Raw genomic sequence first — 27,084 nt, forward strand, 5'->3', positions numbered from 1 at the left:
TCGTACAGCTCAAAGCTTTTCCTCCTCCACCATCTTCTTTCGACGATGAACGAATTATGGAAAACGACGTTCTCTGCCTTTCGATGTTAAAAGCTTTTCTACGAGACAGTCTATAGAGAATCGGTAAGGCCGCTGGCACGCTAACATGTTCCACTTTTTAGAAGAAATTATCGACATCTTGTTGTTCCTTAACGACAGGCAATTAATGGTGATCGCTCTATCATGCAAAATTGTCTCTTTAACGTTATATATGCTGTTGAGTTACAGAAAACATTTTATACGCAAATAAATATTTGTATGTCAATGATGGAAATCTAAAAATTCTTCAAAATTTTTAGAAGCTTTTACTTATTTTGTAATGACCAAGTTACCCTTATCTGTTTCTCTTTTTTCTGTTGGTTTAAAGTCGTACAAGTAATTTTCATGTAATATTCATACAACGATAAGGATACATTATACAAGATAACGTATCCACGGAAAGAGAAGAATACGTAAATACATTTGAATTACAAAAGTAGAATACCTGAACAAACACCTGAATTTACCTTACAAATACGAGAGCACGTTCCTTCGAGGGAGGAGTAGTAACAGTTTTTCTCACGATAAGAGCTTTACACTTAATTTAATATTGTGCAGTTAAGCGAATCACACTGTAGATACAATGCAGTCGCCGAATCGGATCACACTAACGTCAGAAATTACGTTATTTGACCTTACTGCAACCTACAAATGAAGCCACAGACGGCTGTAATTGAGCTCCCAGCATTTATTGATACAGTGTACGTATTCATTGTAAATGCTTTCGAAATAGTTAGAACGTGTTCCTATTCTCATTGGATTCTATTGTAGCGGCTAGCGAGCACGACATAAAGAAACATTTGGCGTGCAGACGGCCAGTATGGTTTACGACAAGCAGGTCAGCGAAGCTACTTTTGAGAAAGTCGTTTTTCGAGAATTATTGCCAAGCTTGTTTCTCCTTCGACAATATTTGCAGACCGCCGCAGTAGCAAATTGCAGATGTTATGAACCATGAATTTCCGAAGGGATGCAAGACATGGTCAAGCCACCCTCGGCGAGTGACGTCACGAGGCTTGGGCCTGGAGGGAATTTCGCTGCGTTGCCAAACTTCCACTAAGAAATACTCCCCCATCAAAGCGCACTGTCTTTCCAGAAAAAAACGCGCTAAGGGCGCAAGGAATAGGCGGTGATTGAAAATCACCGGAAGTACCTGACTGGTTAACGTCAATACGCTGTTTAACCAATTAGGGAAAATTCACCACGAAGCTTCCTGTGAAGCAAGGATAAAAAGACAGTCGTCACGAACAGATAGTCATAGTCAACAGTTAATAGTCAAGACTTGTCTGGTTAAATAAAGATTTATTTTAAACTTGTGAGAATTAATTTCGACGCACCTGATCACCTATACGCTGAAGTACCTACCAAAGATTAGTAAATTATTTTCGTTGATCTAAATTGAAGATTAATATTAATTCCGGAGAAACTAAAGCATTTATAAAATTTAGATCGTGTACAGTGAATAAAACATAACACTGAATATTTCGTGCAGTGGTGAATTATTGAAATACCTTAAATAAGCATTTAATGTATTTAAATGAGCATTAAACTAAATTTCCAATTAAATCGTTTCGATTAAAATGATATATTTCTAAGTGACTAACCGAGCACATTATACGAATACACCGCCCCGACGCGAGATCAAAATTCTCACTCGAATCCGAAGCAATGAACGCATATATTTGTATTCGGCCAGAGGGAGCGACGAATCTGGTACAATTAGGTGGGACGCATTTCCCTATGGAATCGGAAACGACGCTCGGTGTCAAAGTGCATCGTTCACGTCCCGCTGCATCGACATTAATGTTCCACCCCTATAGTTCAGTTGTTTCCACATTATTGGACGCGTATAGACATGACGGACACGCTGCTCGCGAACAGGAAACAAGGGGAATAGGAAATTGAACTTGATAAATGGAATTATTAGAGAAACTCGGGAATAAATAACACCCTTAACAAGCGTCTGCAGTATTTCGGAACTCGCCGAGGCGAGTAAAATGCAGTTCCCGTGCCTGACGAGCTCATCTTTGATTTATTAAATTGCACCGTTTAGAACGCTTCGCTTCCCCTTTGAGTCACACACACAAATACAAAGGCTTTGACGATGAGCGCTGTATAAAAGTTCGTGGAAAACATATTTCGAATACCGTTCAAAATATTGGGCGCACCGTTCTAAATATAGACATTTGAATTCGATAACCTTAAACGGGAAGGTTTTCATATTGAAAAATTCTTTGTGCACGTGTAAGTGTTCTTCGAATACGGATTCATCCCACTTTATGGATTATTCTTCAATTGTTTTTGAAACTTCGGATCCAATTGTATCAAGCAAATTAGTGGTTAAATATGTTTTCATTCAGTTAGACAACGAAGCGGCACGTGCCCTCCCTGTTTACTCGGTCCTCGCACCCCACAAGTTCAAAGTTTAAAGTTTATTCACTCTGTCCGTATCTCGGAAACAATGGAGCGCCGGTTCACGTGCGGGGAGGTCGGTCTTTTTCATTGGCGTCAGGAAGATTAACTTGATTTCACCGAGTCGATCTCACTGGATACTCGGCGTGGATCAAAGTTTCTTGCTTCGATATCATCAACTATACGACCCGACTGGGAGAAGCATGCCTGCCTTCTCGGTTCAGGACAAAAATAAGTTACGCCCTTGATGTATATTAAATACGACAGTGTACGGAAAATATCAATGCCAGCATTCTGTGCGTTAACCTTGGACCGATTTCCCGATATCTTTCACGTGTTAATTGCTGGTAATTAATATGCGATTATGATTGTACCGAGGAGTAGAAAACACGTGAACCGATGCAGACAATTGACACTGCAGCTTCGAAAAAGTATTTTAACCAGTCTGCATTATGGGGTAGCTGTAATTTGACGAGTTTGTTCTAACCACAGTCCCAGCTGAATATTTCCACAACCCAACTGTGTAAACTGACCTTTCAAATGTTAGTACATGTATAGAATGTAAATACAATGGAAAACGTATTTGGTGCTGCCTACTTGAAACGATCTCGTATTCCTTGAAAGTAAAATATCAGTGTAAATTAGAAACGACATCATCCTACAGCAACCCCTTAACTTTTAGTTCATAAAATGTGAATTTATTGTATACGAATTATCAGTTGTATTTCTTGGATTATTATTTTAATATTATCCATTCGCTTGCAATCGAAATGGGACATTATTTTTTGGCGAAGTTTCCCTTCATTTGTAGCGAACCGTCGACTTTAAAGTAGCTCTGATAAATGCAGTTTGCAGATGGAAATGAAACGCAATTGCATAATTTCAAAGAATCTTTATCGAACTCGCAATATATGCATTTTCACAGGAACAAGAAGAATACTTGGTAAAAACGTTTAAATTGATACATTCTTTAAATCGCATTTCCATCAATGATAAAGAAGATTTTTAAAAAAACTGTCAACCCAAATAAGCTGCGCGTCTGACGTATCGTGGAAATGATTCGGCGCGGCATTTTCGCATTTAAATCCGTATTTCGCGAACGAACAATATAAACGATAAAAAAAGATTGATAACTGCTAAATACACACAATTCAACGTTACTGTGTCTGATTGTTACATTAGTAACTGTTGAATTCAGCGACATCGAAGATAACGCGTGAACAAGACGGAAAGCGTATCAGGAATTCAATTACAATACTATGCCAAAACACCCGATTACCAATTCTATTTTTAAAAAGCTCAGAACTTAACAAGTCTGTTTTCACCTCAAACAACCGAACAATGCACGGATGAATCAATGAACCGAAACAATGCACGAAGATTAAATTTCACTGTATTTCATCTATTGTAATTAACTCGCGGATAAGCGAATAAAGTATCGGCGTTGGGTTCAATGCACAGATGTCCTTGCTCGAATTAAAAATCATTCGAATTCGGTTAACACGGTAAGCGAGGTGCACGAATCGATTTATTGAAACCACCGATCGTTACTCATCCTCGACGCTTTATCTACAAACCGCGATTAAGAAATGAACAAAATATCCTCAACTGTCGTTATCATTTTCAAGTACTCGTGAATCCACTTCACTGAGACCTCAGAAGCTCGATGTCGTCAGTCGAAGGAACTGAAGATTATAAAAGCCAGAAGAGCACACGGGCAGGCAACTCCTTTTATAAGCCGCACAGTCAACAGATCGTTACCGTAAATCATGCTACCATTTATTTTATTACTTGCATGTTCGTATCTCGTTACAGCGACAGCTTCGGGTGAGTTCTGTTTCGTGATAGTTGAGGAAAGTGATGGACCGCTGCTAGTGCGAGGATAAACCTAACTTCTGTTTCAATTTCTCAGGGGTCTGTGAAATAGACATATCATACAATGACGGGGACTTGAAGCTACCGCAACCGCTGGTCCTGACAAGCGATAGCAACGAATTTTTCTATCCTAACACGGGAAAACAATCCACGTTGGTACTGGAAACAGGAAAGTCTATTGCTCTAGCATGTCCAGGTGCAGGGAATCTCATCGTCGACACCAAGGTTCAACTAGCAACAGCCACATGCGAAGAGGATAAATACTTCACCATTAACGGAATAAGCCGAAACTTCTCAACGATAGTTTGCAAGGCGAGACCTGCGATCAGCGCTAACACTTTGAAACAGAAATGTCTCCAAAAGTACACTTCGGTCGCCATCGGTTTTGAATTCCCAAAGAAATTCCTGACCACGATAGAAGTGTGCCGTGACGATCAGACCTACGAGACTTACTATACAAAGTTTAAGCTGACTAAAAAGATTGGACACTACCAAGAATCTTCAAGGTAAGTCAAGTTATACTTATTTGTAATTCAACATCCGACGTTTCAGATTATCATATCGTATTAGCTACTGATTGAATTTTATGGTGAAAGTACGGTATTAATACGAAAATTGATATCGCGTAAAAAAATTCCGTGTAAATCGAAAGACATATATGCATACCTAAATAGCACTTTTAATTATTTCTCGCCACTCAATTGAATTTTAAATTGCGACACGCTACTTTAATTTGGCTTGGAACTCGAAATTTGATTTTCTTAAATACGTTTAATCAGTAGCAATGTTGCTCCTTTCCTCGATGTAGAAAATAGTTTCGTACGTTGAAAAACTGGTCACGAATCGAAGAAACATTCCTTTTCAAAATTTACTAATATAGTAAAAACTGTTAGAAAATTATGAATACGTGGAATGCTATTTAAACGCTATCACGCCAATATTACCAAACCTAACATTCAAATTCTCACGGATTATAGGCCAAAAAACTGGCTGACAGGGCAGTATTTCAAGGGTATGCAATTGGAGAAACTATACAACTTGGAAAACCAACGTACGTCGATCAATCGGATCCTAAATGTATCGGACATAACGAAGTTTGTAAACGAAAGCATGTACCTGTCGCGTGGACATTTGGCCGCGAGGTCAGACTTCGTCTACAGTAACCAGCATTACAGCACTTTCCACTACCTGAACGCGGAGCCGCAATGGACCACGTTCAACGGAGGAAACTGGAAGACTCTAGAGGAGAATGTTAGAAGCTTTTCCGCGAGGAATTCTCTGGATCTAGAGGTTTACACCGGTGTTCACGGACAAATGACCATGAAGGACAGCGCAGGACTTTCGAAGTCGATCGAATTGAACTACGAAGGTTCGAAGCCTCTGTCGGTGCCGAGATTCTTTTGGAAGATCATCTACGACCCGGCGAGCAAGAAGGGCACCGCGTTCGTAGGATTAAACGATCCCTTCATAACCGCCATAACGCAGGACGTGTATTTGTGCAAGAACAGGATCGAGTCGAAGATAAAGTGGCTGACATGGTCAAAGGAACTTAGAGCGGGTGCCTCGTACGCATGCTCTGTCAGTGAACTTCGCACGAAAATTTCGACAATTCCACCGTTGAACGTGGTAGGTGATTTAATATAACTATATTTGGCGTACCGCAGAGTATAGCCTGTAACAACAGGAACACTCGAGGCAAGGATCCTTGCCAAATCTGACCCTTGACACAATTCCAGAATATTGAGATACGGTAGGAATGACTGATGCTGAACAGAAATTCTAACGAGACGTAATGAAATCGTGATCTGTGTAAATCGTGTTGTGAATTTCACTTTACTGTTTGCTCACTGGCGAAACTTGTGGCTTCGGATAGTTTCCTTTTTTCGTTTGTTTATCGATACCATATTATGTGTGATTCTGCGGTGGAGAAATAGTTGTGCTTCCTTTGAACGCGTAATCCCCTAGCATAGAGAAAACAGCAGTTTCGGATTGATAGGCGTTGAATTAACTGGCGATTCGCTTATTCGATGTCGACGGAGCGACAAAGGTACTTACAATGATAAGAATTCAAGGGGAATGAAAATCTCGTGATGCAACGAGTATAGCGATGCTATTAAGAGTGCAGAAACCTCAGTCGTAAAGGGAAAGATGTGATTAAATGTATTATTACCGTATACACAAATATGTTTTCAAGAACAAACAGTAAATGCAGAGATAAATATATTGTATGGCATCGTTTCATGGAGTACAGTTAATTAAAGCCAGTGTTCAACTGAGAGAGAGAGAGAGAGAGGGCGAAAATTTCTTGAATAAAAATGAGCAATGTTTGTATGGGTAAGAGTGCCTACGTACTTACACATGTAGATACATATCTTTGTTTCACACTGAATATTTTTGATACTACATTATAATTACAAAAGATAGAAGAATTTATTCACGATTTCAGGGAGCGGATCTATAAAGCATATTTCTGTATAAATCTATGTATCCTACATAATGTTGAAAATTATATATGTAACAAATAACTATTACAAATTATAAAATTTATTGAAACGCGATTTTACATAACTTTTCAATGAACGCCGAATCGTTCCATTGGAACCTTGCAGGCATTCTCCATAAATGATATTTCTGTCGGAGTCATTGTTCCTTGATACTAAAAGAGTACTGAAAAATTTGTCGACAATCTGATGGATTACTTTCAATAGGTAGGTGATATTAATACTATTCTGACTCCTTTATCCAATAAACTTTTAATTAGAATTAAAAGGAAAATAAATTGAATATCATTGTCGACAAACATTAAATCGAGCATCGTATATGTATGCTCCATTAATGAACTTCCAAAGGAAGTTTCAACAATCTCGGAAATCACAGTAAACCAAGTTCTGGAATCTTTCTAACAATAGAACCTGTTAAAACAGAGATACTTGCGAAAGCTAACTCTTGCTAAGGTACCGAAATGGTAAAATCCACTACGAATAGTTGAGGTGAAATCAAAATTGCGTTGAAATATAATGAAATTCTCTGTGCAACGTATATCGAATTTTATTGAAATACTTATCCGCTAACGAATTTTAGAGTATTCGAGTATTATTCTAATTTCATTAAAAAATATACAATTTTCTCTATACATAAAATGTTACTATTTGATTAACGTAGCATGCTTATAAAAAATAATATAGTCATTCAATCAACACTTCGATGGCCGTTCAATTATTGATTTATATTAAATAAATTTAACTTACTAATTGAATTATCTTAGCAAATAAATGGATGAAATGTAAAATTCAGTAATGTTATTCATAATTTGAAAATAAAGATTAAAGTTGTTATAAGAGTACCGTTAGAATGTTATGTTGTTCACGTGATAACGATACTATGTGTGATATCATTTCACAGATTGTCACTTCACAATTAATTAAAATTAATAGCACTGGCATGATACAATAATCAACTGTGTATCGTTTTAAGTTAACAATTGGCTGAATGCCAGAGAGCATTCATAGAAACTAGATAATGCGTCCGCCATAGCGGTAGTAATTAACTCGTTTCCAGAAACAATTCAAAAATGTGATAATGAAACATTGTTTTTCTGCAGAATTAATTGCATTCAAACGCAATTAATACCAGCTTTATCATGTTTCTTAATCTATTTTCTTCTTTAATATTTTGAAACCAATAGCATTAGTTATTTCTCTTGAATGTTACCGGCGCAATTAGATACACCGCATCGGAATCAATGAAATTTCCAGGAAAGCAATTTTAAATAATAGAAAAGTCGTAAGAACGAATGACTTCAGACTAGTATAATTCAGTAATTCATGAAATTGAATAATAAAAGATTCAGAATGCTTTTACACAAATCCGTTATACTTGTTCTAACAACTGCTGTTCATAGAATGCAGTACAATTAAAAGCACAGTCTTTGTTTATTGATCTCGTCCAAAGTATAAATATTTGGTGGCATCAATTACGCATGACGGCGTGAAGTATCCTTTCTCTTGCACTACTGTTACGTGCATCCATATTTGAAACGCGCACACGTACGAACGTCACGGCGAAATTAATCCCTCGGTAACCTTGAACGACTACTTGGACTTGTTTGTATGTAATTTAGTGGTAATCGAGCGTATTACCAATAGCATTGAAACCAGATCAAAGTAGTACTCGCTTAATGATTAGCCAAGAACTACAAAACTAAGCTTTACGCTGGGATATTGATCGTTACAAGTGTAATGAGCTAAGATAAGCGGAAGTTCCTGCAAAAAACTTCTCCTTAATACCCTCGTGGAGAACGGCTTGCAACATCTTAGATAAGAAGATAACTTTATCGACGACTTCACTGTGTGGTAAGCCCCAGCCGAAACATACCCCTTTCATTGTGCACCCTCCTTTCCTTTGTCCTTATCCCATTATAACGGCCAACGTGCTGACCCCAACCTGATCAATGAAGGCACGAAGAACACCCAATCATCGAGGCAACCAAAACATATAACGTGAAGTAATATAATCGAGACACACGCTCTAGAAACACGTAAATAATCTCAACGAACGTTCATGCATGACTGTACAATTATGAATAAAATGATTAAAAAAAGAACTATCTTAGAACTGATACAATCCCAAGACTTTTGAATTGCTCTGTATGTACACGTTAGATACTCCGATGAATATTTCGGTTTACGACAGAAACAATCTTATCTAATTGATCAAACGGTAAGCAGAACTTCCGAAGTGAAAAGCCATTTTGTTTGAATCCCATTTAGAATGTTACAGATCTCTTCTACGCGGGACTTTTGCATTAAATCCAAACAATGCGATACTCCGAGAACGTATCTTATCATCGTCAATGCGCCAACGCAATATTCTTCACAATTAAGTTCAAGGTTAAATTCCATCAAGAATGTACTCCGACTTCTAAGAAAGCTTGCTCGTACGCACAGCCGTTGTGTCCATGAGCATTCACAAATGATTTACGAGGGAGATGAAAAGTAAGGCAGCGCCCTAAAAGAAACGGAGACCGAGCTTTCCATCTCATCTTGAATATACCGGTACTAAACTTTAGCTCTGCAAATGGCATTTAGTATTTCATGGAGCACCTCAAACAACATTCAGTGCCCGGAGCGGCGGTACGATAAACGTGCACGGCCCTACGACAATTTTCCTTCAATTTTTCAAAGAACAGTATATCGATTTTCCTCGATTCACTTACTCGTCAATGAATTACGTTCTACTTTACTGTTTTGAAATTTCTCTCGGCACTTACAAGCTTTTCACTTAACTCTCCTTAATCTTTTAACGTGCCATTTAGTCCGCGGTAGTTATTGCATTCGTGAATTTCAAATGAAATTTTAGACTTGTTCTCGTTTGACTATCAGAAGGAAATTGACAACGCGTGTTAGTGAACTATAGTTCCTTGAGGCTTTCAGGGGTAAACCATGCTCAGTAGGAAAGTTTCCCCAACATTTCGCCACCATTGCAACTTGCTTCATCAGGGATCAACGACGAATTGATAGAGACCCGCTATCTAATCGTGAAGTGTTGAGAAAATTTACTTACGGTTGATACCCAGAAGCCTCATACTATCGTAATTTTTCGTGCATATTGTCAAAGGAAAAGTAAATTTATCAGGTGAATTTTGAAATAAACTCGGAATAAATTCGAAATGAACTTATAGAACGGAGTTAACATCGCACAACGTAAATCATATCGTTACGAATAATACATGGAAATTATATATAAAAACTTTGCGTGCTACAGTTTCGCGTATATTTTACCAAAAACTTGCCTGTATATTGGTATTTTTATTACATTCCAGTATAACACAGTTACGGGGCGTGGAGTATTTTATCAAACAGTTCAACAGTTTTTCAATATAGACGAAACGCGTGCGAAGGCGCAACTTCATTAAACAATTCTCAATTATGAGTAACGGAAAAATGTGTCGTATTTTTAACAAAAAACGAAATTTTCTTGTAGCGATAAATAAACATTTCTGTAACAAATATTGAACTCAAAATTGAATAGAAAAATGGAACTGTCTTACCATTTTCAAGATTTTGTTTCTCATTATATGATTCTGAGGTGCAGAGAATCACTGGAGTATATTTTCTCATATTAAATTTCATTTTATTCATACCTTATGAATGATACATTTATATGAATTTTACAATTATATGCATTTCATGTTATTTAATTACAATTTATAGAGAGAAAATTTGAAACTTTCATTCATATTCAACGCTGAATAATGATATTTCAATTTATGTTAATACTTCTTAACAAATTATTAATAATCTAAAATTTTTTGATATATTGTGTTAGCTAAAAGTTTAAAAAATAATTACTTTTTCTCGTGTAATATATGCAGAATCAAAGCATAAACGAATATAAATATGGAAAAATATATTATGTTGAATATTCACTTTAAAGAAAAGAAATATTTAACAACGCTGCTTTTAAACTTTATAATTTCTCAGAACCTCTGCACTTAAAAATGTTGAGTTTCAAGTTTATTTTTGCTTGTTCAACCAAAACATGTTTTCCAATAATGCACATCACGAATAGGAATTCAAATGAAATTTTATATACGTACAAACTTTTTTCTTTTAAAAACTGTTTCTCTAATTTTTTATGCTCGTAAAATAAGCACAAACGTAAAAATAAAAGTTTTCGTCATAACTGCAATTGAAATTGTTAGTTGTTATTCAATTTAAGAAAAAATCATTTATTTAATATGTTCATTTATTAATTTCAACTTTGATTTGTTAAGGTTATTATACACCCGTAAATTAATTTATTCAGAAGAATAATATATTTAGTTTCTCACAGTAACGGACTGATAATATTTATTAACACCGTCCTTTTCTTTACGGAGCATCAAATTCTTCAAGAGAATATGAATTATTGATTTGAACTACCGTATAGTGTGTTGAAACAACAATTGGAACCTTGGAGCACTATATACCCAAGCATTCTAAACAAGCAAACCAATACATAATTATTCAATGACCAAACAAAACAAATATAATTGAATAACTGATGAAAATTTGTTTTCCTACATACAACATCCTATACAAGGACTGGAACGTTAGTATTTACAAGAAGAGATCGCTAAAAGTGCTACCCGGAATTTCAGTAAAAGTAGAAACTGTGCAAAATTCGTATGAGCAGCACACAGCCAACTTCCTTATTATACGAACTCGCACTTTTCCCTTAGTTTCGCATTGTTACTCACCCGTTCGCCCCTTTTGAGTCAACATCTATACGTCATCGTTCGCACACGCGGTGCACGCATCCGCGCGCGTGCGTACATAACCTCAGTTGGGCAGTAAGATGCGTTTGTATGTGTGTGCACGAGCGGCGTGCGTAAAGTAATATATATGTGCATATACATGTATATGTATACGTATATACGCACAACATGCATGGGACAAGAGAGGCATGTGTACTACACACATGCAGACACGCATCTGTCAAAGCACGCCTCTCTTACCATCGTAGACTTTCTTAGGATCTGTTTTACCATCTCGACGACAGCCATCCCTGACGTTCCGACACTTTCCCTCTTTCAATCGCCGCTCGTGACACACAGAACCAAAGAAAAGAAAAGAAATACCGATGCAACGTGTCGTCGTCCCGTTCATTTCTCGTTGCGTTATTACTCACTTGCCGATAATCTCGCAGAGCTCGTAAACCTCGTCGAAGAGAACCTCGTCGTCCGCCATAGTGGCGACGAGGAGGTCGAGGAAGTCGACCGAACGAGGATGCTGAACGCGCCAAAAGGCGCGCCGAAGCTATACGAATTCGTAATAATTCGGAAAGGCGTGCAGGATACGGGTTCCTCTCCTCCGGTGGTCTCGGCTGACGTCCGTTATTTCGGGTCGTTTCGTGCAGAATATGCGGGCGGCGTGAACGTAGCCAGGTATCGTGGATTCACGGCCGCCTCTCCTCCTCCCACTCTCCGTGACGGGCCGACGGCTATCTCTTTCGTTCCCGTAACAGTAACGAATTTGTTTTCCTCTACGCACACGTTACGCACATACACACATCTATATGTACACAGTCGTGGATGATACACCCGTGTAAGCACGCCCGACCGTTGTCGCACTGGCACTCGATCAGTAGACACGAGTTCGGAACCGTATAACCGAGCTCTGTATTTTAACCCAAAATCCGTACGTGGTTAATTCTTGACTGGTTCCCGGTGCTGGTGTCAGTACACACACCGGATCGACACCGCCTTCGAGCCTCCTCAGCCTATTCACGCCGGCAAAGTCAGCACACGGAACCGGACGGAAAATACGTTGTACGTAGTACGGCCGTTTTACACGATCGTGTTGGCTATGTCTCGGCCACGAAGGAAACCGAATCGGGCCGAATCGGTTGCCCCGTCGGAACAGCCGGGCCCGTACAATTGACAAGGACCGACCAGCAAGAAGCGGCCAGACGGACACCGATGCCCACTGCACACGCTCTCCCCCGTCTGTCAAAAGCTGGAGGAGTAGATTCACTCGCTCCGAAGCAAGACTAGTTGCATAAAACGCGGCGAGCGACTGCGCCGACTAACAGCTTCTCCTCCGACCCCGCTGACTAACCGTTCCGCTTGGGGGGAGCGGGCGTGGCGCCGCTTCGCGTGCAACCTTTGGCGCTTTAATGCACTATATCTTTCGCTTCGTTCCTTCATACGCAATACTCGCCAAGCGTATGTAACGCTACCCGTTCAGCGCGCAAGTAATGCTCCCGGGTACCTCGGACCATCGGCATATATGGTTACTCCGATGATAATCGATGCAAATATCGACTGAACTCGCATATCCGTAAATACGTATACAACAAATCTACGAACATGACTCTCGTTTTGTACGTAAACGAGTGTGATTATTTTCGTTGTGAAACCAGTTCAGGAAGAATTATCGTCGAAAAGATCGCAGTCGATGTATCGACAGTCGGAATAGAGAATTTTAACCTGTTCCACAAATGAGCTGTAGAACCCTGCGTCCGGCATGAGGTAAACTGGTTAATATCTGTAAAAATATATTCTGAAATGAGCTGAATCAAATACGTATTGACATATCAAATATGTTTGATATCAACTTTCCTTGATTATATTGTACAATGCTCTAATCAACTGATTATTTGAATGTTTGCTGTTCAGATTTATTATCGTAAATATGATAGTCCTTCGAAGGCTTCTTCCAGTAGTTCCTGCTGCCCGAAAACGGCTAGCGTGACAATCGCTCTGTTTTGACCCCAGGACTTGCGAACCGCGTGCGTTTTGATTGCCGTGAATTTCACTTCCTCTTCGAGATGTTTCAAATGTTTGTGATCGTATCCTTTCAAGATTATTATTGTGCGTCTGTTATTGCACAATGAGCTGAATGTATTATATGCATTCAAGGAAAAATGAACGTTACGTCGAAACTTAAAATTCATCCTTACCCTGACAGCAACCATGCCTCAATGTATTCAGATTTTACGTGATCAGAATCCAGAGCAGCGTAAAGTGCAATTAATCCTTGCGCTATCTAAAATTAATGAATTAAATATCATAAAACGCATTACACGCATTAATAATTGCTAATGCTTAAATTTCGTGTAATCCTTACTAATGCTGCTGCGGTACCCTGATTCATACGCAGGTTAGTATTAAGAATTGAATAAAACGCGTATTCTGATGGTCTAACTAAAGACGCAGCGCCGTTACAGAGCTTCTTGGAGTTTCTGGGAAATCGATTTTTTTGCTTTTTACTTGTTTTCCCATTCTTTCTACAATTAAATGGATGATAATCCATAAATTTTAATCGTATTTTACATTTCGTTTAGCGACAGATGTTTTCATGGAATTAAAATACCGCAGATAGAAATAATTCACTGATTGTTTACAAATTGCTATTGACAGTTTTAGTTGTACCTGTTTGCACATTTTCGTATTTTTTTGTTCCGATATTTCATTATAGGATGAATCCCATGAACTTGAAAGATTGTAGTAAATATTGCTCCCTACATTTTAACATAAGTTTTTCTCATGGCCTAAATAAATATAAAAGAAATATTAACGTTAGATTCGAAGAATTTACGATCTATCAATCTTTTAAAAAATGATACCTAATAAGCAGAAGGATATTTTTTTTTAAATTGTTGCAATATGTTTAGTACAAAATATTTGAATAGTGCAACAAAATGTCTGCAGGTCAGTATTGTATTTTCAAGAAGTGCATGTTATTTAATTAAAATTAATAATAGCGTCTGGTGGAAATATGTGTGTGCATATCGAACCTTGATAATAACGATGAGTTAACTACGGTATGAAGAAGAAAACTGTTTCATCGTCTGCTATACATTCTTTTTTAATCTCCACGAAAACATTTCACTTTAACGGTGCCAAGATTACTTTTTTTGTCATTTTAATTTATCCGTAATATTTCCGATTTAATTATATATCCAACGAAATCTAGAAAAAATGTTTTATCTTTCGTTATCGACTTAACTGAAATTATATTCAAAATGCAGGTATCGTTACCTCGCAAACAGTATATATCGATCTTTCGAATAGCCGGCAATTTCAGGGTAACCGTATAGTGTTTGGTACGTTTAGGTTAGAGTAACTATTTTCATAATTAAAAATATTCGTTGAAAATCTAAATGTCATGTGATTAATACGGTATTTTTCGATGTTGATAGTGATTAATATTTGAATGCGACTTTACTGAAGATAACTAAATTATTTCGTGGAAAATCAGTGTATGTTAAGAAGTGAAGATTGGCAGAATATCTACCAACTGTGCTGTCAAATGATTTTTATACGACTTTGATAAGGAAAGACAAAAATAAGTACAGAGTACAAGAAGACCTCCGAAATATTTCATACAGTGAAAATGGCTGCAAATGAACCAGGTGTATCATCATATTCCAGAGAGGACAACAATTGGAGAAAAGATTTAATTTTACAACTTCAAGAAAGAAATAGAAGGCAAACATATTGTTTTGCTGATCTCATTAGTTTACGTAAGGTTTCATAAGTTATATATCTTAATGTAATTATTTTGAAATATAATAGATGAGGTTATCACCACTTTTATTCCTGTTATTTTAAAATACAATATTAACGTAAGAATTTGTTATATATGTTTGAAATTACAGATAACCGGCTCTTTGAAAGTGCAAATACATTACGTGGAGAAAATATTCAGTTAACTATAGCAAATGAAACTTTACGGCGCAATGCGTACAGCGGGACTCCTTTATCAGGTGCTAATGCTGATCTCGAGGCTCGTCTTTTAAAACAAGCAGAGGAATTAGCAACATTACATAAAAGGAAAGGGGAACATACACAGCAAATAGTAGATCTTAATAATAAATTACAAGAATTGACAAAAGAATTTCACGCAAAGGAAGTTAGGTAAATATTTTTCTGTGTTATTTGAATATTAAAATAATCTACATTTTCTCTAATTGTTGTGTGAAAAATATGTTTAATAAACTACTAAAATACTATATTACTAAAACTTACAGCCTTGCTGAAAGTATGGAGCTCAATGCTAGTTTACGTTTAGAAATAACTAAATGCCTTAGCAGAGAAAGAGAGCTAGAAAGTATTAATCAAATGCTGAAGGACGAGCATCAAGCATTACAACTTGCTTTTGCATCTTTAGAAGAAAAACTTAGGAAAGCACAGGTATTTGCTTGTATCTCAAGATAATTTTCATTTGAGAATAACTATTATTAAGGTCATGTAAGATCATAAATTCCATTAAATTATACTTCTATATCCTAAAAATTATGGTTATTTTTAGGAAGAAAATCGTCAATTAATAGAACGCTTAATTAAATACAAGACTCGGGATGCTGAAAAAGTGAATGAAGAAAATGATAACTTTTTGAAGTAAGTATTCATAAACTTATTCAACTTATTAATTATTCTAATTAACTAATATGTTTTTTTTACAATTAACGTGTTCCGTGTATATTTGTATATCATGGTTGTAAATAACGTATTGATACTTTTTCCTTTTGATGCATATTTTGTGTTGATGAGTAGAAAATCTATAGATTAATTGGTGTAGTGAAAAGTAGTTATAACGTACATTTCTACACATAGGATATTATAAATGCACTAACTTTTTTTCTCGAACGATTTTCATTCATTGTTTTTTTTTATGTATAATATACAAAAATATTGGTTTCATTTTATCTTTTGTACTGCTTTTTGTCACAAATGACAATTATTATTAGATATGTATGTTTTTTTTAAGCAATCTTGCAACAACACTTTTGTATTTCAAGTGATCAGATATTTTGTTTTTTTATAACAAAATAGTTATGAAAGAGTAAAAAGATTATCTAATATTACAATTTCTTTAGAAATGTAAATATTATGCCAGAAAAGAATATCCACGCGTTACTACCTCTTGTTATACAGTAATAAATAATTGATAGGAAATCTCAGCATTATATGAATATTTTATAATGTAGTAACTTACCCAACACGGGATATTAGCTTCTTTCTTTGAAAAGGAAATGCATCAAAACTTTTTGCATATTACTGATTTTGCTATTAATATTTGTTTTATGATATGTGTTTAAATATTCGCGATGTCAACACAGTAATTATATTATCTTGAAATAAGTAAAATCTTCAAGAAGAATATTTGATATGCTATATTAGAAGCTTACTTTTTTAATCTTTTAATACAGACGTTTTTATAATATTTCGAGATTTCTGTAATGTTTTTTGAATACATAAAGCATCATGTTATCATTATTTAGTAACAGTGTTTATTTTATGGTTATTTTAATGGTAAAATTTTATAGTTGCCAAGTTGCATATTATTCTTACTTTACTTATATCGAAAGGATTGAAATTTATTTTATTAGTTGTTGGAATCTACAATGTTATTATGGCTAGATTAAAATTTATAATTGCAAGTTTGTCACTTTCAAATAATCAATAATACTTTACAATTTATAAACGTTCTAATACTGTTCCCATATATATTTTTTAAATTTATGAAAGTTTTATCTTGTTGTGATGCATATGTGGACATATATTTAATGCTACTGGCTGATGCTATTATATTATACAGTATAATTCAAATATAACATTAACCATTTTTTACATTAATCATACAGAAAGATATCGAAGATATTGTAAATGAATGTGTGTAAATACTTCAGGATGAAAGAAAAATTATTGATACAATGTGATAAAGACAAACTGGACATACACAAATGAAAAATAATCTAAAATAACTGAATGTCCATACTATGGAAATAACGAAAAGTCAATATTTTACAGAATCATAAAATTTATAAGAGCAGTATAATATGAAATATTTCTTCATTTAACAATTTGAAATTATCAGAAAAATTCATGTCAGAGGATTTTAAACACTACTTTGCTTCTATATATTATTTACTATTTACATGTCTGTATTGTATGCATTTAAATTGGGTAGTTGAAGGAATATGATGCCTACATTTGACAATAATTATAAAAAAATTACTGCTAAAGATTCACTTCAATAAGCACTCTTCAAAAATAATGTCCAATTCGTATTGTTCATTATAGCTATTACGGTTTCTGAGATAAGATTTAGAAATCATCATTATTCTTCATACAACGGGTTTATTTTTAAGTGTGAAAAGTGAGTAAGAAGAAACTAACATAGATGCTATTTCTTTAAAAAATTAACATTTTATTTTAACTGGTGTACCTTTATTAGTGCTATGCTTCGTTTTTAACAGAGGCATGATTTTGATAACAATATTCCACCAAAACGTGCAATTACCAATTTGTTCTAACAAAATGTTTTGTAATAACGGATATATGTTTTATTGTTAAGAAATTGTTAATATTTTACAAGCTTACATTGCCACTAATGAATAACGCTAAATGACGCATTCACATTATTCATTCATAATAATATACTTATATTTTTATTTTTATTATACCGTCTATATGTACCTTCACTGTTACAACAAGTTGTTTAATGTACAAAATATTTAAAAACATAATTACATGATTTAGTACCGTTAAGGGTGAATTTTTCACGTACCTTTAAGTTCCTATATTTTAATATTCGACGCTTGGAAAAGTGTTTGGACAGCATATTTCTGAATAATTGCTAATGCTATTCATAAATTTTCGCTTTTCGTAGAAAGAGAGAAAAAAGAGTTAGGAAGGGGAGAGACGTGAGATACTATCGCTGTAGAGTTTTTTTTTGCACTAGCACATCACACTGCTTGACATTTTCGTTTCAGTGAGAGTTTTTCCAGTCCAACAGCCTTTTTGATGCATACCTTGTCAAAGTTCGGGTAAGTCTTAACAAGAGACGTGACAGAAATTACGCTTAGCGCACCATTTTACAGCTTTGAGCGGTTTGCTAAACGATCCGTATCATGTATTTAAACGTACCATTTATTTATGTTTGGTGTATAAAACCGTGACACGTATTATTATACGTGTGAATTAATTTTAATTTAATCGTTACCTGTAAGAATGCTTAAAGGACAGTTGTGCTTATTATTAAACGCATATAAAGTGTTAAAGACAATATTTGAGAATTTCAAGAGAGATGGTACTCATTAATTTTCTTAAAAAAGGAAAAACAATATGAAAATAAATATGGTTAGAAATCTTCTGATTCTTGATAATCAAGTAATTGTATTTTTCTTTCGGTTAAGTATTAAATATCATAAAAGAATTATAGATGCAGTTAATGCTGTGTATCGAACATTCACACTTTGAAAGTGGATTAAACACCACTAATTTTAATTTCATTCTATGTAAAGTACCATTATATACATTTATAGTGTAGTGACTATATGAAATATTTATGTTCAGCGTATACATCGTTCAAAACATCTTCAAGCACCTAATACATAGATAGCGGTAAAAATAACAATGAGATAAGAAGAAGTAAAAGGGTTAAAGTGTTAGCTTGATCGAATTCAGAACTATTATCTCTGGTATCACATCAATATTTAATGGCTACTGTCTATTCCTGAAGTCTCGTACTCTTTCGTTTAACGTTCTGTTCGTATTATTCAAATAAAAATTGTCGATTCGACACGTGACCATAACGATTATCAAGCAATCAGATAAATACGACTAATGCAACGAACGCAGTGTCCACATTATAGTAATATATTAATGCGTAACAACAGCGAAGAGAACGGCTCCACTAATAGTTTTATATTGCATGACGTATAACAATTGGATGAATCGTTCACAGATACACGGTGTTTTTCAACGTTTTCCATGGGGTATTTATACAAAGCGTCATCTCGACCGCCTAAACAATCTCCCAACGCTAATTGCCCGCATGTTTGTTCATTTTCCAGAAAGAGGCAGGCAAAGGTGCAAAAGGAGCTGGAGGACGCAGCTCGCGACGCGCGACCCGTTAGTCCGGATCGATCGAGTTTAAAAGAAGGAATCTCTGGTCTTCCTACCGCTGTACCAACAAAAGTGTCCGTTACGTTTGTACGTTGACAAACCTTTAATTTATGAACTATCTTATACATATATACAGATATATATATACATATATATATTTATACTATGCTATCGCTGTGGAAATTCTAGTACAAATGGTCTATTAATTTCTTGTAACACTGAACTGCATGTTTTGTACAACGAGATAAGACAGCGATCGTCATACGATGGTCGCGCGGTGCGTGATAAGCTGATTGAACTTGTATCGCGAACGACCGTTTGATAACGTGACGCCGGGAGCCTCTTCTCCTGTTCTTACACTGGTATTATTAGTATTAGGGAGTGATTCCGGACGGAGAAAGTAAAATCGCGAGAGATACAGCTTTGCGATAAACCTAATCTACGTAAGAATTATCAGAGTAATTTACGTAAGATTTCGAGACGCTTTAATACGGAACTATTTTTATATGTATGAAGATACCTATATGGAAATTGTTATTCCTGCAGACTGCAGTCAATTAAACTTTTTTCACAGGATGAAGAGAATCGTAGAGTTTCATTATTTATTTATTCGTTCAGATGACACTGAATATGGTACCTGGAGTACTTATACAAATTTTTTAATTAGATTTTTTTTAATGATGCTTTCGTACGTGATCGCTAGCTATTACGATTATTATCGAAACACGGTTAGAATTGTGATATATTATTCAATTCATTCGGTATGTGTCTTTAAGTGAACAAGTAACGCTCCTGAATAAAAAGATTAGATTGACTGGCATATAGTATATTTTACGAAATTACAGGGTTATGAAAGTTATATACAAATACATATATTATTTATACAGAGTATATATGGTCTTGTTGATACGATTTTTTAAAATAACATTTAAATATTTTTCACGAACGTACATGTAGCTTGTTAGCAAAAAATTGTACTTATTGTATTAAAGTATTTACATCAGGACACGTGTCTTTTGGTTTAAGTTAATGTCTCGTACTTATAACGGTAGGTTGTTTGGTGGGATTATACGTAATAATCTAGTGTTTGTTATTATTTTCCAAGAGTCGTATATTTCTTCTCTGAGCATGGTACGTTATTAAAGTATTAGTGTAATGGTCATTGCATTGACCTACGGTTTAGCATTGCTTTAATCGAATAATCTATTATTCGTTATTAACTATTTCAGCCGGCTATAATTAAGAGACAAATATTATTTGTAACGTACGAAGTTTACTATACTATTTAAGTGTTACTTTAACTTAAGTATATGCTTGTTTTATGCTTACAATTATATTGATGTATATAATATATATATACATATAAACACTTTAGATACACGTTTTGAGTTTCGAGTTACTTCAAGTTTAGAGGAAAGCAATTATAAGTGAAATATATTTTCCACAAATATTATACATTCTCCTGTGCTGTATTTCTTGAGCAGTTGATAGTATGCATGTTTCTTTAATGAAATTTATTTTAGAAACCTAGGGTTTTAATAAACACACATATAGTACCACATGACTGCTGGTACAAGCAGTGGAGAATTATTTTCTGCGCGAAAAAATATGGTGAAAATATGGAATAACAATTTTATACCAGGCTTTGTTAGGAATCTTCGTTTTGGAAAAAATTTGTCTAGCAAAATTCAGTGCGATACGTAACGTGTCTGTCCGTTACTTACTTTTCCACTTATAATAAATATCCATTTTTAGCCATTTTATTAATGTTATTACATAATTATTTGTTTTATTTATATTACAATAAGAAATGAATAATTGTATTTAATATAATTAAGTATATTCCAGTACACGATTGCTTTTTAAACAAAATTTCAAAAGGAAGTAATCAGCAACGAAAAAACCAGAGCCTCGTATAAAAAATTTGCATTCTATACTTTCAGTGCATTTTTTCGCGTAGAAACACTTCGGTCCTGGCTGTACCAACTGTCATCTGTGCAAGCTTTTAAATCCTTTAGGTACATGAAATATTTAGTTCGAACAAATACAGGTGATTTACGGTACACGCAGTGTTCGGTAGTTAATGTTCTGCAAAAAGAGAACACTTGCGTCATTAAAGTGTTCCACGTAGTATACATTACCTTAATTGCGGTCGATACGCTTCACGTAGGAAAGCTCTAAGCAGTATAAATATATCACAACATTTGAAAGCATACAGTATGCTAACGATTATAACTACGCACACATACTTTACGCTCACATTACCTGAGCTATTTGTTGGTTGTCATTAACTCGTAAAGTCTTTAGTGTATATTCTTCTCCGTGATCTTAAATTCTCAAGTCATAACTAGATCACCTGACACAGAAGACAATATTGTCGTAACTTGAGGTGTAGATAGCACAGCGTCTTGAAATACGAGCCACGATGAACGTAATATTAACCGCGATTTAATAGTCGGCGAAAATAATTCGAGCGGAGAAAACTTGGAATTTTTTTTCGGATGAACGCCGTGAACGCCGCGTAATTTCTTTTAAATTCCTCATTCGCGTTCCCGGACGGGAATTTTCATGCAACCGGGGAAGTTTTAATTCGGCACGCTTAATACATTAACCATTGCTTCCTGCATGTACGAGTTTTTCAAAGTTTATACGCCAAGCGTTTAATAACCCTTGCAGAACGCACACGACGGGGAAGTTTATGCTGTAAAGTGGTCTCCCGTCGAGAGGATCCTCGCCACCGGTGGAGCTGACAGGAAGGTGAAGCTCTGGAGCATTACAAAAGGTGATTAATTAAACAAAATCGTACCATTAAAACAGTGACCTAGAATCCGAACACCTTGCCGGTATATACGTGTGCCGGATATCTACATACGCGCGATTAATCAACGATACCTCGAACGACCCCTATTACAGGAGCATCGCGAACTACCGTGCTCGAGATCCCTCGAGTCCGTAATCTGTTTAGCGGTTACGTTATTATTCATATTCGTAACAGGCGTCGATCGAACGAGCAAATAATTATCGCGCGGTCCCCGCGATTTCTCGCAGTCTTATAAATTCGCTGTTTTCTCGCTGGAAAGCAAACCGATCGGAACACAAACGGCGTTAATTGAGAAAAATCGAATCGAGATACCGCTCTCCGTCGATCGGTTCGTCGATTTGGCGCCGCGATATATACCCGAGATAATTTAATGGAAAACAATTTCGTTACGTTTAGCGGGGCTAGGCCGGGCAATAAAGTGATGTGAAAGTCAGTTTGAAACTTCATTAAAACTTACCATAATGAAGTAATTAAAACTTTGTTACCGTCCCCCTGTTCATGAATACAAATACGCGTTAGACGTATCCCGTTCTATTCCGAGACGAAAGAAGGATTTACGTCACCGCTTAACCGGCGCCCGGCGGAATCAATTCTTGATGCCGATTCGAACGATCAACCGATCCTCCCTGGTGCGACCCATTCGTTTCGTCGTTTACGATTGACCACGGTGTCCGTTTCAGCAGCGCATTTAATCGATCCGAGCGTGATCGGCGCGGAAGAGGTCTCTCGCAGTGACGGCCGACGAAGTCGTCCGGTGGTCGCGACGGATCGTTAAGCGCGCGTCAGGCGAGGCGGGTCATGGCGTTCTCGCGGAACGCTCTTTTCCAGCCACTTAATGAAGTATGTTAACGAATCAACAGGTTACTTGGCGCGATCCAGCCGCGTTAGCGTATAGGCGACAGCATAGGGGCGCCTATTAAACCTCTGCCCGCCGGTAGAAACATTTTCCCCGGCTATGGCGAAACGATCGCGCCTGAATGTAATCCCCTCGCCACGTTGCAAATTGGATGAAACATCCGTCCTTATTGTACGGGTTATATCCGCTTAACTTACCCTTCCATGTCTCTTCGCGCTTCCCCGCCCAGCCTCCCTCCCCCGTTCGGGACCCACCCTTTTCTCGACGCGGGCCGCATATTGTTTCATCCCCTTTACTAAATCTATTTGCCTTCGCTCCTCTTCATCCGACCCGTCCCATTGAACGGGCACGCGCGTCTATTGACCTTCCGTATTAAGCTAAATGAAATTTAATTCGGGCACCCGGTCGCCCGGTCGGGTGGCGAGGATCGAAAACATCCGAAGAACCGCGCGTAGCACAGTGGGGCTCGCGTTTAAAGGAGATCAAGTGCAGCCGGCGGAATGCAGGGAACGCGAACGATCTCCCACGAGTTCTCTTTTTTCCCGTGCACTTTATTCGATTGGAACAATATTCCGTTTCAGGTACTTCGGAGAGCAAAGGTAACCTCATCGGCAGCAACGCTGGAGTGATGTCCGTCGATTTCGATTCAACGGGAACGCTGATCCTCGGGGCATCCAACGACTACGCCAGCAGGGTGTGGACCGTCAACGATCTACGTCTAAAGGTGAGTGACAATTGCGTGATTGTTTTGTCCCAAGCGGAAGTTCATTGGTTCGGTTGGTTAATATTCCCGATACCTGTCGGGAAGGAGTACATCCCAATCTGCGAGTCCGAAATTGACCGAATTAAAGCGATCGGATTGTTCGATAATTCATCGATGAAAGATATTTGCGTCGATTTCGGGGAAAATTTGAACATCTAGAAAATCAAAGAATTATTCCCGAAAATTTCTGCGGAATCTTTCTGGTTAAACTACCTCGCGCCGCATCGTCGATTTAATTCGACCTTAGAGTAAGCGTATCTAACTCCCTTATCTGATTGCACCTATCGATTCGGTGTTTCCAATTACGCGATATCGTAAGAACGCCGTCCCCCATTCTTAAAGCTACAACGACAGCTATCGTACTAACACGAGAGCCACGCTCTCTCTAGTTCCCGTCGCTACGGACTTTCATCTTGGAGAGTAAAGCTCTCGAGTCGACACGTACCATTAGATCACTGCTATCCAAAGTTAGTTCCAGGGATCAGGGATCTTCCCACGCTCCGTTAGGCAGCGTTGCACGGTTTTTGTAACGTCCTCGCGCCCCGAAGAGAGTCCGAAGACGGATGCCCTCCGTCTAGGTGCCCCTACCCGCCGGTCGCATCGTTTTATCATTTAATTCCGCGCCGGAATATACAAAGTTGAACAAGCGGAGAAAGTTATAGCGCCATCATTCAGAAATTCATTTTGACGAACGTTTATGCTTCGACATTAGTTCGGGCGATAGAAGTTTTACCGTGGCACGGTGCATTGAGCAAAAGGGAATCGAGGGGAAGAAAAAGAATTTACATCGGGACGCGGAGCAGGCGACCGAGAAAGCACGGTAACGAGGTGTACTTATTTTCCCCGTCATGAAAATATGATTGGCTCGGCGGACACGTCGTAGGAAGTGTATAAACAGATGCCTCGCAAAACGCGCATTAAATTACAGGGTCATTCCGAGGCGAGACGATCCGCGAATCTAGCAGCACTAGAATATGAAATTTATCGTCACCTTCTTCCACGACCTATTACGGGACGGGTCCGTGTAAATCTGCCTGCACAGGATCGTAAAGCTAATGACGATTCGCAAAAAGCTTCCCGACTGGATCGTTCCGTTGAAATCACTCGGTGGGATCTTCGCGTCACCCCTGTCGCTTTGCGAACGGGCCCGGATGCCTTCCAGTTTCGTAATCTTCGACGGAAGAATAATACTGTCTCCTTTGGCCGATGATATCGATATTCTCTCATCTAAAGTTCATCCCAGTTTTGCTCGCCGGTCGGCTCTCGATATCGGGAAGGGAACGAAAAGTTTCGCGGTTGTCTTCCTCACGAACGGCCCTCTCCCCCCGTACCGCCACCCCGTTCTTCTTTTTCTCTTTTGTGTTTCTTTCGGAAGACCCTTCTCCCGTCCGATGCGGGAAAGTCATCGAGAGAATAATCTTTTTTTTTATCCTGTACAGGAACCGAAGTTTTCCCCTCGTTTTCGCGGTATGAATGTGTTTAAGGGCGAGTGGAGGAACTGGGGTGACAGCCAAATAAAAGGGATGTTTTTTGCTTGATTTATCTGCATCGAGTTATTTACTTTCTGCATAATCTTGTCAATATTTTAAAATACTTTGAAAGATTCAGTACAGACTACTGATATTTGCGATTATAAAAATTGATCCCTAAAATGAAGCGGTCAGATACTTTCTTGAAATCCGATGTGCGCATTTTCGATACGGAAAATATTAAGAAAACGCGAGCAAAATGTATTTGTTCGAATAGTCACCCTCGTTTCATCCCCTAAAGACGTTCCCTCTCCAGATATGCACACGAAAGTGTAATCAACGGATGATTGATTGCTCCCAGTCGCGAGCATTGCTCTTAGCCGGTACATTTACACCTCGTTATTTCGACGAGATCAAAAACGATATCGAGACAGGCATCGCGGCCGCGTAACGCGATAAAGCAACCCCTCAACGATTGTTTCGAGACTTCAAAAGGGGACAGGATTTGAAGAGCGCAAAGAGCTTCGGCGTGAAGCCTCCGTCGCCATCGTTCACTGGTTTTATTAGTTCTTTTATTTTCCGCCCTCGTTAAAACGTTACCGTCTATAATATTGCTGTTTCACTTTTACTACCATCTTGTTATCCCTTTGTATATTTTATTGAATTTAATAGTATCGTTTCTCGAGTCGCGGAAATCCAATTTTAGTTTATGGATCCTGCATCCTCCTGTAAAGTAACTTTTACGAACATCAGTGTATAATATCTCGTCGATAAAGTATCTATTGTTTTTGCGCCGTCAGCATTCGCTAACATACGTACGGGATGTTTCAATTTAATTCAAGGCTTTGCCTTTGACGTTACACTTCTGTAATATGTAGCTAATGAAATACTTTGATGTACCGAACGTATAATTAATTGGATTTTTTCCCACGTCAATCGAAAGGGAATAATGGAGAAAATTTCGTTAAAATATGTGAAACAATTCTTGAACATGATTCGTAACATTCTAATTTTCTTTTCAATTTCATTATCGAACGATGTATCGAGGCTTCTCTGGACGTTAATAATGAAACCTTTTTGTTAAATAAAACCCTTTACGCGCGATATTTCATTTCAAAGAGAATTAACTTCTGCGGATTCCTGTTAAAAACGTGAGATTTATTGTAAAAGAATAATTGTGCCCGTTTAATAATTTCTGTGTCTACTTTTACAAGTCTCGGTATTCTGCCATTATATATTTTTATTTTAATCTCGCGACCTCATTATTTTCACGTTACATCGAAGAGTAATTTTCGTGAATGCTAGCAGATGTAAATATAACGAGCGATGGACAGGCTCGATTGTTCGCGTATTCGATGAATTTTTAAACTCAATTCTCCCGGAAACCGAAAACTATGTTGGATTCAGTTTTCC

At 37.2% G+C, this 27,084-nt stretch overlaps 3 protein-coding genes across 14 annotated transcripts in view; 2 read left to right on the plus strand and 1 right to left on the minus strand.

The window, feature by feature from the left end:
• Window positions 1-12,928, minus strand: part of CASK (peripheral plasma membrane protein CASK) — a 296,314-nt gene extending 283,386 nt beyond the window's left edge. For 3 of the 6 annotated variants that reach the window (XM_031981919.2, XM_031981917.2, XM_031981916.2), the window contains exon 1: window positions 12,034-12,928. In XM_031981919.2, coding sequence (XP_031837779.1) covers window positions 12,034-12,092 — 59 coding nt within the window. In that variant the 5' untranslated portion in view covers window positions 12,093-12,928. Of the gene's footprint in view, window positions 1-545; window positions 664-12,033 lie in introns of those variants that run through there. The other 3 variants (XM_031981920.2, XM_031981918.2, XM_031981921.2) reach the window with 2 other exon arrangements.
• Window positions 4,137-8,965, plus strand: LOC116429221 (salivary endonuclease-like). The gene is made up of 3 exons (XM_031981925.2): window positions 4,137-4,314; window positions 4,400-4,868; window positions 5,340-8,965. The coding sequence occupies exons 1-3, from the start codon at window positions 4,257-4,259 to the stop codon at window positions 6,004-6,006; spliced, it is 1,194 nt and encodes a 397-aa protein (XP_031837785.2). The 5' UTR covers window positions 4,137-4,256; the 3' UTR covers window positions 6,007-8,965.
• Window positions 12,929-13,098: 170 nt separating the features above from the next.
• Window positions 13,099-27,084, plus strand: part of Atg16 (Autophagy-related 16) — a 338,482-nt gene continuing 324,496 nt past the window's right edge. For 2 of the 7 annotated variants that reach the window (XM_076366002.1, XM_076366003.1), the window contains exons 1-9: window positions 13,099-13,375; window positions 13,523-13,695; window positions 14,823-15,372; window positions 15,508-15,766; window positions 15,880-16,042; window positions 16,161-16,249; window positions 19,711-19,849; window positions 22,439-22,544; window positions 24,021-24,163. In XM_076366002.1, coding sequence (XP_076222117.1) covers window positions 15,243-15,372; window positions 15,508-15,766; window positions 15,880-16,042; window positions 16,161-16,249; window positions 19,711-19,849; window positions 22,439-22,544; window positions 24,021-24,163 — 1,029 coding nt within the window. In that variant the 5' untranslated portion in view covers window positions 13,099-13,375; window positions 13,523-13,695; window positions 14,823-15,242. Of the gene's footprint in view, window positions 13,376-13,522; window positions 14,007-14,822; window positions 15,373-15,507; window positions 15,767-15,879; window positions 16,043-16,160; window positions 16,250-19,710; window positions 19,850-22,438; window positions 22,545-24,020; window positions 24,164-27,084 lie in introns of all 7 variants that reach the window. The other 5 variants (XM_076365999.1, XM_076365997.1, XM_076365998.1 and 2 more) reach the window with 5 other exon arrangements.

This window comes from Nomia melanderi, chromosome 3, assembly GCF_051020985.1.
Source record: "Nomia melanderi isolate GNS246 chromosome 3, iyNomMela1, whole genome shotgun sequence".
NCBI lineage: Eukaryota > Metazoa > Arthropoda > Insecta > Hymenoptera > Halictidae > Nomia > Nomia melanderi.

Coding starts and splice junctions, on each gene's coding strand:
- LOC116429221 (XM_031981925.2), top strand. CDS start 4,257: ATGCTACCATTTATTTTATTACTTGCATGTTCGTATCTCGTTACAGCG. Junction 4,315..4,399: donor CGTTACAGCGACAGCTTCGG/GTGAGTTCTGTT, acceptor TCAATTTCTCAG/GGGTCTGTGAAATAGACATA. Junction 4,869..5,339: donor CACTACCAAGAATCTTCAAG/GTAAGTCAAGTT, acceptor CACGGATTATAG/GCCAAAAAACTGGCTGACAG.